The sequence below is a fragment of the Mirounga angustirostris genome, unplaced genomic scaffold (genome assembly GCF_029215605.1).
Source record: "Mirounga angustirostris isolate CCGP_5_RB_7025 unplaced genomic scaffold, mMirAng1.0.hap1 SCAF_8, whole genome shotgun sequence".
NCBI classification, from domain to species: Eukaryota; Metazoa; Chordata; class Mammalia; order Carnivora; family Phocidae; genus Mirounga; species Mirounga angustirostris.
Genome location: NW_026991716.1, coordinates 27674717 through 27689635, shown reverse-complemented (window position 1 = coordinate 27689635; position 14919 = coordinate 27674717). Strand labels below are relative to the sequence as shown.

General features: G+C 42.6%; 1 protein-coding gene across 4 annotated transcripts in view; it reads left to right on the top strand.

Moving 5' to 3' along the window:
• Window positions 1-306: 306 nt before the first annotated feature.
• Window positions 307-14919, top strand: part of DUSP22 (dual specificity phosphatase 22) — a 110625-nt gene continuing 96012 nt past the window's right edge. For 2 of the 4 annotated variants that reach the window (XM_064597292.1, XM_064597291.1), the window contains exon 1: window positions 316-752. In XM_064597292.1, coding sequence (XP_064453362.1) covers window positions 732-752 — 21 coding nt within the window. In that variant the 5' untranslated portion in view covers window positions 316-731. Of the gene's footprint in view, window positions 753-14919 lie in introns of all 4 variants that reach the window. The other 2 variants (XM_064597289.1, XM_064597290.1) reach the window with 2 other exon arrangements.

Below are 14919 nucleotides of genomic sequence, written 5' to 3'. Positions count from 1 at the left end.
CTGTCGCCCTCAGAAAACCCAACCAGGGGAGCCGCGAAGACCAAAGCTCTGATTAGCACCTGATTCACCGAGGCAGTCAAGGCAGGGCGGTGACTACTGGTAACAGGTCCCCCCAGCCGCCCCAGGGGAAAAGGTCTGCGGGAGTTTTGGTGACCCTGATCCCGGGGGAGGTGGCCGGGTGACGCGCTGCGGCCGGGTTGGGGAAGCGCCTGCGCGACCACCCGGCCCCGCCCCCGCCCGTAAGTCCTTCTCCCGGAACGCTCGCTGCCGGGGCTCCCGCCGCTGCGTTGCGCGTGCGCTTTGGGCTCCGGCTCCGGCAGCCTGGAAGCTGTGAGCTGCGCAGGGCGGGGCGAGCGGTCGCAGCGCCCGGGAGCCCGACGACGAGTACCGGGGAGCCGGCCGGGGAGGGGTTCTTGGGCGCTCACGGGGCGTGCACTGGCAAAGCGAGACCATTTCCCGGCAAGGGCGCCAGTTCCTCCGCTCTGCTCGGCCGGGAAGTCCGGGGCGGACTAGCGGAAAGCCCTACCGTCCAGGCCAGCTCCCTGGAGCAAACCGAGTGGCCTGGATGTCCCTGATTATTATTGTTGTTGTTGTTTATACTGCGAGCACGAAATTCCTCCCCAGGGCCTCCTCCCCCGCCCGCTCCACCTGCTCCTCCCTCCTGTTGTAACATGCCATTAGTGAGCCTGCGACCTCATTTCCAAGGGTGCTAGAGTTCGCATTCAGCCACCATGGGGAATGGGATGAACAAGGTAACGTGTCTTTCTTTCGTTTTTGCTGGTTTTGTTTCCACTTTCCAGGCTTCCCCCTGGCTGGTGTTTGCTGGGCAAGGAGAGCCCTCGACGGGTGCCCCCTCTTCGCGCTCCGACCTGTCTGACCAGGTCGTGTTCCACCGCGGCTTTGACACTGCGTGCGCTTTCCTCTAGTGGGAACGGGAGGGAGGGGCAGCGCGCCTGGCGCGGTGCCGGTGATGTCTCTGTTTTTGAGGCCCCCCCCCCCCCGGCCTCCTGCGGGCTTCCGGGTAAGCAGTCCCCCGCGCCTACCCTGCCAGCCGGTGTGCTTTGCAACTGAGAGCAAGCCGTGCCCTTTAAAAGCGTTGACGCTTGTTCTGCCGAGACCTCAGCTGAGCTCAGAGGGGTTGTGGTTTCTTTTTCTCCCTTCCCCTTCTTCACTCCCAAACTCGGCTCTTGAAGCGTCACCACCCACATTATTAGTAAACTGGAGTAGATAAATATCTTCTATTATTTAATTTCCTCTTTCTCCCACATTCTTTTTTTTTTTTTCGTGTGGACAGAGAAGTTGACAGAGACCTAAGTCCTGAGGTGTTACCTGGCAGGGATGGGGGTTTTGAGAAAACAGACTGAGAGCTGATTTATCCTGGATTATATGGGTTCTGCAACAAGGGCAACCTGTTGGCTGGCTGCTTGTGCTGATTTTGCCTTATACAAAATTCGTGTTGCTCTCTTCTTTTCGTCTCTGTTCTGGCCCCCACCGTCTGCTTTTCAGTTTCCCTAGAACCCCCTTCCTAGGTTGTGAGATAGTCTGTCTTTCCTGACAGTGGAAGATACCAGAAATTAGCTCTTGCAGTTGAGAGCTGCCTGGGGTGTATATTCATATCAACCACAAGGTTGAGGATTTTGTGATCTGGTACTGCTGGTTTAAAGGAGAGAAAAAACTTTTAAAAAGCCCTCCGCAAAAGCAAGTACCTCTTCACAGGTCTTTAAATGGTCCTGGATCAGAGGTTAGTTTCTGGCCTAATGCTTGTGTGCCCCCATTCTATTTCACTCACATACATCTCCACATAGATTCAGCTTTCATATTTGGTGGATAAAACCATGTGGCTGGCTGGCTTTCCTTCTTTCTTTCCTCTCTGCACTAGGGTCAGCAATGGTTTGGTTCTTTCAGCTAGAGTGTAAAGTGCGATGGGGAGTGTTAGAAGTTAAGGTTGGGAAGAAAGTGCAGTCACGGGTAATCCTGGGTACCCAGTTAACTTTTTTCTCCTGCCCACATCATGTTTATTGTGTTCTGCAGACTTAGTTTATAGAAGAACTGTGTGATTTGGCCCTGCATATCTGAGGCTTTTTGGTAACCAGAATGGTGTTCCTTGTGTGGGGTTTTTTTTGGGGGGGTGGGGAAGCAGTGACCAAGATTAGAAACAGACTATTTCTCTTGGATAAATACTTGCATTATGTCCCCGGGCGCCTGGGTGGCTCAGTCCTCAAGTGTCTGCCTTCGGCTCAGGTCCTGATCCCAGCGTTCTGGGATGAGCCCTGTTTCGTTCTCTCTCCTCAGTGGGAAGCCTGTTTCTCCCTCTCCCACTGCCCCTGCTTGTGTTCCCTCTCTCGCTGTTTCTCTCTCTCTCTCTGTCAAATAAATAAATAAATAAAACCTTAAAAAAAAATCCATCAGCACCATAAACCTTCTGCTTGTTAAATGAAAACATAACAATAAAGATGCTTCCACAAGTTTGTGGGCTTGTAGTTGTACCTCGGTTTTCCTTTGGTTCTTTCTACAGTTTTTTTCACTTGAGTTGTTCACTCTCCATCGCTTTTGCATTTGATTTGTAGTATTTTATATTATGATTCAAAGAACATACTTAAGAATATGAATATGAATGATTGCCTAAGGTTCAAAATTAAGGCTTTTCAGCAAAAACAGTCATTCTTATTGTGACTTTTACCTTTAAAGGAAAGTAATAAATTTCTTGCTGTTATTATCATAATCATTTTGTATTGTAAATAGAGCTACTATACCTAATGTAGAGATGCAGAAACATAATAGATTTCGAGAGGTCATTAATTTAACAAATATTTATTGTGTACCTACTATTAGCCAGCTAGTTGAGAGGGCAGAGGGAGAGTACAATGGTAAATGACACAGTCTTTCATAGAACCTTTGGTATAGACCAGAGGTTGAGCCAACTGAAGTGTTTGCCTCCCATTGTCACAGGCTAGGTTTCCTATGAAATCCAGGGACAGCTCGATTTTTACCAGGTAGAATGCTTTTTGGAGGACACAGAGCAGCTAGGAAAGAAGAAGCCATCAGCCTGGGCAGCTGGGTTCCAGATGAAGTGAACCAACCCTGGCAGTCAATGGGGGGTTAAGATGTTGGATTGGGAGGGTCCTCACATCCTGCCTAGAATGGTAATACTTGCTTCAGCCCACAATCAGATCATTAATTCAGGTTGATCAAGATAAAAATATGCACATGGAGAGGGCGCCTGGGTGGCTCAGTTGGTTAAGCATCTGCCTTCGGCTCAGGTCCTGATCTCAGGATCCTGGGATGGAGTCCTGCATGGGGCTCCCAGCTCAGCAGGGAGTCTGCTTCTCCCTCTCTCTCTCTCTCTATCAAATAAATAAATAAAATCTTTTTAAAAAATGCACATGGAGAAGGATTTGGGGCAGATTTCTCTGATAAAATGCTTGGCCAGGTAGACTAGATTTTTGTTTTTCATGGGGTATTATAGTACTTAAGACTAATAAGGTGACAGTGAGTATAGGAGTTTCCATGATAGGTCCTCACCCAGAAGAATAGCAGGTTCAGACCCTTGAGAGAACTTTGAGTCAGTTGGGAGTTTTCAAAGACTCCACAGAAACATGACATTTGCATGCAACAGGCTGTTTAGTTTAACCCTAATCCCACTAGAGACATTTACTAGGTTGATCTTTAGCAGCATGGTGAGGCACTCTGCATTGTGGCTATGAGCCAGACCATCTGGCTTTGCGTCCAGGCTCTGCCACTTACCAGCTGGGTGGCTTTGGGCAGGTCACTTAACCTCTGTGCTCCTCATCTGTAAAACGGGGATGAAAATAACAACACTGACTTCATGGGGTTATGGTGAAGATCAAATGAGTTACTCTGTGCAGTGAAGTCTCAAAATAGGGCCTGACACACTATAAACTCATTAGTGATTACATTTTTGGCCAATTCAGAGGATCTATTTGAGAATTGCACAAAAAGTAATCAAAGATTATTTTAGTTGCCTGCCTTCCTCTCCTCTGGATGAATGTCAAACATGAAGGAAGAGAGAAGGTGGCTTTTCCTATTTTGCAATTAATTTGGAGCTCTGGGGAGTTTTTTCAGGTTACTTTTCAGAGTCTTTAGAATTCACTTAGGCTGAACTGCCATCCTAGCACAAAGGAAAGATTTCCACTACTTTCACAATCAACAGGAACTAGGTTTCAAACCTAGCATTAGGACCTTAGTAATGTTATTTAATCTCTCTGAGGGTCCATTTCCCAATCTGCACAAAGAGGATAAGACACACTGACTTCCCACGGTTATAGTGAGGCTTAGATTTTATAAGCTGTAGGCACATGATATGAGGCTTAAAAAATAATAGATCACAACTGCTGTGTTCTCTTTTTCTATTTCCTCGTCATCTTTAATAGGTCATAACATAGAAGCCTCATTCCCTTACATTGCCTGTGTAACATGCTGTGTCCTCCTAACTGAGATGGACATGATGTTCTGCCACACAGGAGACTGGAATGTATTGATGAGAACATCCTCCATGAGGACATGACATGTACATAAAAACTGCTATACTTGAAGCAGTCAGAAGAAAATCTATGTTGTTTAGTTCCTAAGTTTTCTTTTGCTAAGGATGACCAACTTCTGTGAGATGGGAAAGGAATCTTGTCCCAATAACCTTAGGGCACAGATACTGCAAATCATGCTTTTAGTTCCAAGGGCATTGTATGTTTTTATTTGTAAATGGTCTTAGAAAAGCATTTCTATGGTTAACATTTTGATTCTGCAAATCAACTTGCTTTTACAGATGGGAAAAATATGAAGCCTAGTTTAAGACACACAGGAATACATGAACAAATTCTAGCTAAGGCTTTTAATTTCTAGCTTCTAGCAAGGTACTTTGTCACTAATCTTGTAACTTTGGGCAGTTCCTTCTGATCTCAGCTTAAACACTTTTACTCCAGCAGGATCCTTGGCCGAGATCAAATGCCGCCTAAAATTATACTCATTATCTACTTACCCCACTCTCCTGAAGTTATCTGTCTTACCCTCTGGAACCTCCACACCTCCCCACCTCTCTCTTCCTTTTCTCTTTTCCCCCCACCCTCCCTCACACACACACACATACATACAACCTGTGTTGTGTAGAACAGTAGCCGTTAGTCACAGGGCTATTGAGTACTAAAATGTGGCTAATTGCAAATGAGGTGTGATTTAAGTATAAAATACACACCAGACTTTGAAGAGTTAGTACAAAAAATTTTAAACCATTCTATGAATAATTGTATATATTGGTTACAGAAATATGTTTATATATTGGTTGTGCATTATAACTATTCCGAATATATTTCAGTTAAATAAAATATATTAAAATTGATTTCATCTGTTTCTTTTTACTTTTTATGTGGCTACTAGAAAATGTTAAATTACATATATGGCTCACATTCTATTTCCATTGGGCTACCACTGTTCCATGAGAAGCCCACTGTGGGGAAAGACAGAGGGGCAGGGCTAGCACAAAGCCTGATTTGGAGTGCCTCTGCCACTCTGCTGCTTCATGAGTGTGATCTTGAACAAGTCACTTAATGTTTCTGAGCTTCAATTTCTTTACCTCTTTTGACTCATAGAGATGGTGGTTAGCTTATCCAGTCTCATTTGCTCAAAAATGAATATGGTGATACTTCCCAAATTCTTGAGAGAAGCAAATGAGAATTTATTAGAAGACATTCTTGCGACCTGTAAAGTGCAAATATGCACTGCTATTAGCGTGAGTCGATTTGTCCCATTAATGATTACAGTGATGACACTGCTTTAGGGTGGCTCTGTTCTCCATAGGAAGATAAGGGAGTAGAGCTGAGAAAGTTTAGTTCAAGGGGAAAAGATCAAAGACATGAATATGCCTCCCTAGGCATATGCCAGAGTTCCTCAACCTCTGCACTATTAACATTTTGGGCTGGGTCAGTCTTTGTTGTGGGGGTTGTTCTGTGCATTGTAGGAGGTTTAGCAACATTCCAGGCCTCTACCCACTAGGTGCCAGTTGCACTCCTCCCCCATAGTGACAACCAAAAATATCTCCAGGTATTTCCAGATATATGCTGGAGGGCAGAATTGTCCCCCATTGAGAGCCACTGGCCTAGGCTTCCCCCCTCAGCCGAGAGGGTCTGGCTGATCTAGAACTGGATCATTATCAAAAGTTGAATAGGGCTGGGCGCCTGGGTGGCTCAGATGGTTAAGCGTCTGCCTTCGGCTCAGGTCATGATCTCAGGGCCCTGGGATCGAGTCCTGTATCGGGTTCCCTGCTCAGTGCAGAGCCTGCTTCTCCCTCTCCCTCTGCCACTCCCTCTGCTTGTGCTCTTCTGTCTATCTCTCTGTCAAATAAATAAATAAAATCTTTAAAAAAAAAAATAAAAAAAAAAGTTGAATAGGGACTTAAAGGTTGAGAATCTCTGTTTTCATATGGTGAGGGGCTAGAAGGTTAGACATCCTTGTGCTATTAATGCTGCTGTTTCCATGTGACAGCACCTGACTTGCCACCTTCATAATTTATTCATCTGTCCATCCACCCATTCATCAGATTATACTGTTGAGCACCTGCTATTGTCAAGGCACTGTGCTAGAGCCTGTACTGGGAGATGAATGTGAAAGACAGGAAGCCCTGTCACCCTGGCCCCAGGCAGCTTACAGGGGACTCCCTCTGTGGGAAGTAGGCACACCATGTACGCTGCTGTATAGACAGACTGCTCTATGCTAGTAATCTGTCTTCTGTCCTCTATACTACCTTCTGGATATTTTCTCTTTTCAACATTATAGTTTTATTTCATATTGAAGGAACAAATGCTTACGGCTTTATTCTAAGTGCATACAAGATTATTCTCAGATTTTTTTATTTTCTAGAGAGAGCGCAACTGGAAGAGGGAGAGGGACAGAATCTTAAGCAGACTCTGTGCACAGAGTCCAACATGGGGCTCTGTCTCAATGACCCTTAGATCATGACCTCAGGTGAAATAAAGAGTTGGACACTCAACTGACTGAGCCACCCAGGTGCCCCAAGAATATTCTCAGATTCGTCTTTTTGCAAATGCAAACTGGTTAAGTCCATGGCCAAATGGCATTAGGAAAGTCTGTGACATTTGACTCTTCAGAGAATCCACCAAAGTTCTCCCCCTCATTCCTGGCTTTGAAATCCAGAAAGTTCTTTCTGACTTAGGAAGAATTAAGATTATCCCACCCCCACAATCTTGTGCTGCTGCCTGATCAGGAATTTTATCTCTTAAATCTGTTTGGGTGGTGTTCTTAGATTCCATGGCATCCTGAAGCACTAAGGGAAATGTTTAAAAAATAAACTCAAAATATTTACTGCCCTTAGAAGCAGTATTGTTTTGTTCATAAGTGCTTTTTTGTGGTGAAGGATTTGATTTTATGCATTTCTGTATGGACAATGTTAGAACAGTGTGGGTGTGAAGGATACTGATCAAGAGGAGCCATTAACCATGGAGAATCTTTAGCATGGTCTCAAAGTATTTCTGCAAGTGTCTTCCTTGGCATTTTCTATTTCTAGACAGTCTTTTATCAGAAAACAGAATCTTTTTTTTTTTTTTTTAAGATTTTATTTATTTATTTAACAGAGAGAGACATAGCGAGAGCAGGAACACAAGCAGGGGGAGTGGGAGAGCGGGAAGCCCGATGTGGGACTCGATCCCAGGACCCTGGGATCATGACCTGAGCCGAAGGCAGACGCTTAACGACTGAGCCACCCAGGCGCCCAAAACAGAATCTTTTTTGACTAGCATAGTGCTAGAGAGCATCTTCCATTGCCTTTTATTATCTCTTCATGTGCCAGACTCTGTGGCAGGCTTTTGAAACAGAGCAGGGCGCACAATAGACATACCCCCTGCTTCAAGGTCAGTCAAAAAAGTAAGCAAATAATAAAATAATTTTAAGTACTGATAAATATGATGAAGAAAATAACAAAGGGATGTGATGGAGGGTGTCAGGGAATTTAGCAGTCAGGAGAGACTTCCTTAAGAGCTGTCATCTCATGGGTGAATAATGGGGGAAGAACATCCTCTGCAGAGGGAAAAAAGAAATTATTTCTGAGGCTCAAAGATGATTAGGACCAATCTGGTTGTTGTTATCTTAGAGTCATAGAATATTCCCAAACATATCCAAACTGTATATATAAACTTCTTTCCTTGATCTATGCTTTTCTTCCCTCCCAGGTGGTAATGATTTCACTCCCCTTGTGTTCTTGCTTCTGGCTTGAGTTGAGACTTCATGAATTGACTGACTGCCCAGCCATGTTGTCCAGATGAACATTCTGCTCTTCCATGGACTCCTCTATAAGCTATCTTTCTGCTGGAAAATTATTTCATTTCATTTTCTCTTTCTCTGTACTTAAGGATTACCAGAAACAATCATATCAGGGAAGTGGATGGGTCAAAATTTTTGTTTCAAGTTTGAATTATGAAGCTGACCAGAGTAGAAGTTTAAATATTCATGGGGTTTCTATTCTTCTTGAAAACAAAAATCTAATTTCTGTCTCTGCCAATGGCCAGCCTTCCTTTGTCTTATTTTGTAATTCTATATGGAAGAAACGACAAAAACTGGGATTGAGCCATTCGCTTTCTATTTCCGGCCCTTGAAACACTAGGTTACTCTTGTGGTCCTGAAAAGGAAGTTTAAAGTTTACTGACATCTAAAATCTGTCTTCTTTTTACATCTGTGGAATTTAAGAAACAAAACAGATGAGTATGGGGGGTAGAAAAGAGACAAACCAGAGATAAACTGAAGGTTGCTGGAGGGGAGGTGGGTGGGGGGATGGGTTAGATGGGTGATGGAGATTAAAGATGAGCACCAGGTGTTGGATATAAGTGATAAATCACTAAGTTCTATACCTGAGACTAATATTACACTGTATGTTAACTAACTGGAATTTAAATAAAGACTTGAAAAAGAAGAAAAGAAAAAAATTTTAGGGACACCTGGATGGCTCAGTTGGTTAAGCGTCTGCCTTCGGCTCAGGTCATGATCCCAGGGTCCTGGGATGGCTTGCTCAGCGGGGAGCCTGCTTCTTTCTCTGCCTGCTCTGCCTGCCACTCCCCCTGCTTGTGCTCTCTCTCTCCCTCTCTCTGACAAATGAATAAATAAGTCTTTAAAAAAATAAATTTTAAATAAATATAGAAATGTGCATCAAATGATTTTTAGTAAGTTGGCTCTTTGATTTTAGTAAGTTTAAGCCTCTTTGCCAGCACTGTGCCCTGGCATCCCTTTGGGATGCTGCTCTCGTCCAGCTCTGGCCCCTGTGTTACTGGTGTGGCCATCACTGGCCCCTCTGGAAACCTGCCCAGGGCAGAAAGGGGCAAGGTTTGATTTCTCAGGCTTTACTCACCATTGTTTTTCGTATCTCTCCTTTCCTTGCTTTACCTCTTCCCACCTTATTCACATTCTCTTTTTGTTCATTTATTCATTGAAAAAACATTTACTTGAGTATCTACCAATCAAGGGAGAACCATCTAAGTTTAGAGAGAACATACTCACAAATATGATGCAGGCAGCAGATAGAGGTCATAAACTGTAGTCCATGAGCTATAGTCGGCTTGCAGATGTGTTTTATTGGTCTATCACAATATTTAAGGTTTTGTGTTTTGTTTTTTGTAGTTGATAGCAGTTGAAAATTGGGCTGTTTCCCTTAAAACCTGGATGCTGGAATTGGGGGTCCCGCCCTGCATCTTTGTATGGTCACCTCAGCTATGGGGAACTTTGGGGGAAAAGTTAGGCATGGGGCTGAGGCTGCAGACATAGCAAACTTACTACTTGAAGGTCTCACTTGCTGAGGTGCCAGATTTAGGTTTTATGGTGATAGCTACTTAGAACCCTAATAAGGTTTTAATCTGAAGAGTTACATAGTCAATTTTGCACTTGGAGGCAGGTTGAGCATTCCTTTGGAGGGATAGGTCCAAAGGTAGAGAGATCTTTAGGAGGCTGTTTCATGTCAGAGGAGAGGCACTAAGAAGCTGAACAAAGGTACTGCACAGAAGTTTCAAGAGGAGCAAACAAATTGGGGTGCTATTGAGGAGTAGAAGTGTGTGGTTTTTTTTTTTTAAATTTTATTATGTTGTGTTAATCACCATACAACACCATCATTGGTTTTTGATGTAGTGTTCCATGATTCATTGTTTGTGTATAACACCCAGTGCTCCATTCAATACGTGCCCTCTTTAATACCCATCACCAGGCTAACCCATCCCCCCACCCCCTCCCCTCTAGAACCCTCAGTTTGTTTCTCAGAGTCCATAGTCTCTTATGATTTGTCTCCCCCGATTTCCCCCCCTTCATTTCTCCCTTCCTACTATCTTCTTTTTTTATTTCCTTAACATATATTGCATTATTTGTTTCAGAGGTACAGGTCTGTGATTCAGCAGTCTTACACAATTCACAGCGCTCACATAGCACATACCCTCCCCAAGGTCTATCACCCAGCCACTCCATCCCTCCCACCCCCCAGCCACACCAGCAACCCTCAGTTTGTTTCCTGAGATTAAGAATTCCTCATATCAGTGAGATCATATGATAACATGTCTTTCTCTGATTGACTTATTTCGCTCAGCATACCCTCCAGTTCCATCCACATCATTGCAAATGGCAAGATTTCATTCCCTTTGATGGCTGCATAATATTCCATAGTATATATATACCACATCTTCTTTATCCATTCATCTGCTGATGGACATCTTGGCTCTTTCCACAGTTTGGCTATTGTGGACATTGCTGCTATAAACATTGGGGTGCATGTACCCCTTCGGATCCCTACTTTTGTATCTTTGGGGTAAATACCCAGTACTGCAATTGCTGGGTCGTAGGGTAGCTCTATTTTCAACTTTTTGAGGAACCTCCATACTGTTTTCAGAGTGGCTGCATCAGCTTGAATTCCCATCCAACAGTGTAGGACGGTTCCCCTTTCTCCCCATCCCCGCCAACATCTGTTGTTTCCTGACTTGTTAATTTTACCCATTCTGACTGGAGTGAGGTGGTATCTCACTGAGGTTTTGATTTGGATTTCCCTGATGCTGAGTGATGTTAAGCACTTTTTCATGTGTCTGTTGGCCATTTGGATGTCTTCTTTTCAGAAATGTCTGTTCATGTCTTGTGCCCATTTCTTGATTGGATCATTTGTTCTTTGGGTGTTGAGTTTGATAAGTTCTTTATAGATTTTGGATATAGCCCTTTATCTGATATGTCATTTGCAAATATCTTCTCCCATTCTGTCGGTTGTCTTTTGGTTTTGTTGACTCTTTCTTTTGCTGTGCAAAAGCTTTTTATCTTGATAAAGTCCCAATAGTTCATTTTTGCCCTTGCTTCCCTTGCCTTTGGTGATGTTTCTAGGAAGAAGTTGCTGCGGCTGAGGTCAAAGAGGTTGCTGCCTGTGTTCTCCTTTAGGATTTTGATGGACTCCTGTCTCACATTGAGGTCTTTCAACCATTTGGAGTCTATTTTTGTGTGTGGTGTAAGGAAATGGTCCAGTTTCATTCTTCTGCATGTGGCTGTCCAATTTTCCCAACACCATTTGTTGAAGAGACTGTCTTTTTTCCATTGGACATTCATTCCTGCTTTGTCGAAGATTAGTTGACCATAGAGTTGAGGGTCCATTTCTGGGCTCTCTATTCTGTTCCATTGATCTATGTGTCTGTTTTTGTGCCAGTACCATGCTGTCTTGATGATGACAGCTTTGTAATAGAGGTGGAAGTCCGGAATTGTGATGCTGCCAGCTTTGCTTTTCTTTTTGAACATTCCTCTGGCTATGTGGGGTCTTTTCTGGTTCCATACAAATTTTAGGATTATTTGTTCCATTTCTTTGAAAAAAGTGGATGGTATTTTGATAGAGATTGCATTAAATGTGTAGATTGCTCTAGGTAGCATTGACATCTTCACAATATTTGTTCTTCCAATCCATGTGCATGGAACGTTTTTCCATTTCTTTGTGTCTTCCTCAATTTCTTTCATGAATATTTTATAGTTTTCTGAGTACAGATCCTTTGCCTCTTTGGTTAGATTTATTCCTAGGTATCTTATGGTTTTGGGTGCAATTGTAAATGGGATCGACTCCTTAATTTCTCTTTCTTCTGTCTTGTTGTTGCTGTATAGGAATGCCACTGATTTCTGTGTATTGATTTTATATCCTGCCACTTTACTGAATTCCTGTATGAGTTCTATCAGTTTTGGGGTGGAGTCTTTGGGGTTTTCCACATAAAGTATCATATCGTCTGCAAAGAGTGAGAGTTTGACTTCTTCTTTGCCTATTCATATGCCTTTGATTTCTTTTTGTTGTCTGATTGCTGTGGCTAGGACTTGTAATACTATGTTGAATAGCAGTGGTGATAGTGGACATCCCTGCCGCGTTTTGCCTTAGGGGGAAAGCTCTCAGTTTTTCCCCATTGAGAATGATATTTACTGTGGGTTTTTCATAGATGGCTTTTATGATATTGAGGTATGTACCCTCTATGCCTATACTCTGAAGAGTTTTGATCAAGAAAGGATGCTGCACTTTGTCAAATGCTTTTTCTGCATCTATTGAGAGGATCATGTGGTTCTTGTTCTTTCTTTTATTAATGTATTGTATCACATTGATTGATTTGCGGATGTTGAACCAGCCTTGCAGCACAGGAACAAATGCTGCTTGGTCGTGGTGATTAATCCTTTTAATGTGCTGTTGGATCCTATTGGCTAGTATTTTGGTGAGAATTTTTGCATCCATGTTCATCAGGGATATTGGTCTGTAATTCTCCTTTTTGATGGGGTCTTTGTCTGGTTTTGGTATTAAGGTAATGGTGGCCTCATAAAACGAGTTTGGAAGTTTTCCTTCTGTTTCTATTTTTTGGATCAGTTTCAGAAGGATAGGTATTAATTCTTCTATAGATGTTTGGTAGAATTCCCTTGGGAAGCCACCTGGCCCTGGGCTTTTGTTTTTTGGGAGATTTTTGATGACTGCTTCAATTTCCTTAGTGGTTATAGGTCTGTTCAGGTTTTCTATTTCTTCCTGGTTCAGTTTTGGTAGTTGATACATCTCTAGGAATGCATCCATTTCTTCCAGATTATCTAATTCGCTGGCATAGTGTTGCTCATAATATGTTCTTAGAATTGCTTGTATTTCTTTGGTGTTGGTTGTGATCTCTCCTGTTTCATTCATGATTTTATTTATTTGGGTCATTTCTCTTTTCTTTTTGATAAGTCTGGCCAGGGGTTTATCAATCTTGTTCTTTCAAAGAACCAGCTCCTAGTTTCGTTGATCTGTTCTACCGTTCTTTTGGTTTCTATTTCATTGACTTCTCCTCTGATCTTTATGATTTCTCTTCTCCTGCTGGGTTTAGGCTTTATTTGCTGTTCTTTCTCCAGCTCCTTTAGGTGTAGGGTTAGGTTGTGTACTTGAGACCTTTCTTGTTTCTTGAGAAAGGCTTGTATTGCTAAATACTTTCCTCTTAGGATTGCCTTTGCTGAATCCCAACGATTTTGAATAGTTGTGTTTTCATTTTGATTTGTTTCTCTGAATTTTTTAAAATTCTTCTTTAATTTCCTGGTTGACCCATTCATTCTTTAGTAGAATGCTCTTTGGCCTCCATGCATTTGAGTTCTTTCCAACTTTCCTCTTGTGATTGAGTTCTAGCTTCAAAGCATTGTGGTCTGAAAATATGCAGGAATGATCCCAATCTTTTGGTATCAGCTGAGACCTGATTTGTGACCTAGGATGTGATCTATTCTGGAGAATGTTCCATGGGCACTAAAGAAGAATGTGTATTCCGTTGCTTTGGGATGGAATCTTCTGAATATCTGTGAAGTCCATTTGGTGCAGTGTGTCATTTAAAGTCTTTATTTCCTTGTTGATCTTTTGCTTAGATGATCTGTCCATTTCAGTGAGGGGGGTGTTAAAGTCCCCCACTATTATTGTATTGTTGTTGATGTGTTTCTTTGCTTTTGTTATTAATTGGCTTATATAAGTGGCTGCTCCCATGATAGGGGCATAGATATTTACAATTGTTAGATCTTCTTGTTGGATAGACCCTTTAAGTAGGATATAGTGTCCTTCCTCATCTCTTATTATAGTCTTTGGTTTAAAATCTAATTTGTCTGATATAAGGATTGCCACCCCAGCTTTCTTTTGGTGTCCATTAGCATGGTAAATGGTTTTCCACCCCCTCACTTTCAATCTAGGGGTGTCTTTGGGTCTAAAATGAGTCTCTTGCAGACAGTATATCAGTGGGTCTTGTTTTTTTTGTCCAATCTGTTAGCCTGTGTCTTTTGATTGGGGCATTGAGCCCATTTACATTCAGGGTAACTATTGAAAGATAGGAATTTAGTGCCATTGTATTGCCTGTAAGGTGACTGTTACTGTATATTGTCTGTGTTCCTTTCTGGTCTATGTTGCTTTTAGGCTCTCTCTTTGCTTAGAGGACCCCTTTCAAGATTTCTTGTAGGGCTGGTTTTGTGTTTGTAAATTCCTTCAGTTTTTGTTTGTCCTGGAAGCTTTTCATTTCTCCTTCTATTTTCAATAACAGCCTAGCTGGATTTAGTATTCTTGGCTGCATATTTTTCTCATTTAGTGCTCTGAATATATCATGCCAGTCCTTTTTGGCCTGCCAGGTCTCTGTGGACAGGTCTGTTGCCAGTCTAATGTTTCTACCATTGTAGGTTACAGATCTCTTGTCCCAAGGTGCTTTCAGGATTTTCTTTGTCTCTGAGACTCGTAAATTTTACTATTAGATGTCGGAGTGTTGAGCTATTTTTATTGATTTTGAGAGGGGTTCTCTGTGCCTCCTGGATTTTGATGCCTGTTTCCTTCCCCAAATTAGGAAGTTACCTGCTATAATTTGCTCCAATATACCTTCTCCCCTCTCTCTTTCTTCTTCTTCTGGGATCCCAATTATTCTAATGTTGTTTTGTCTTATGGTATCACTT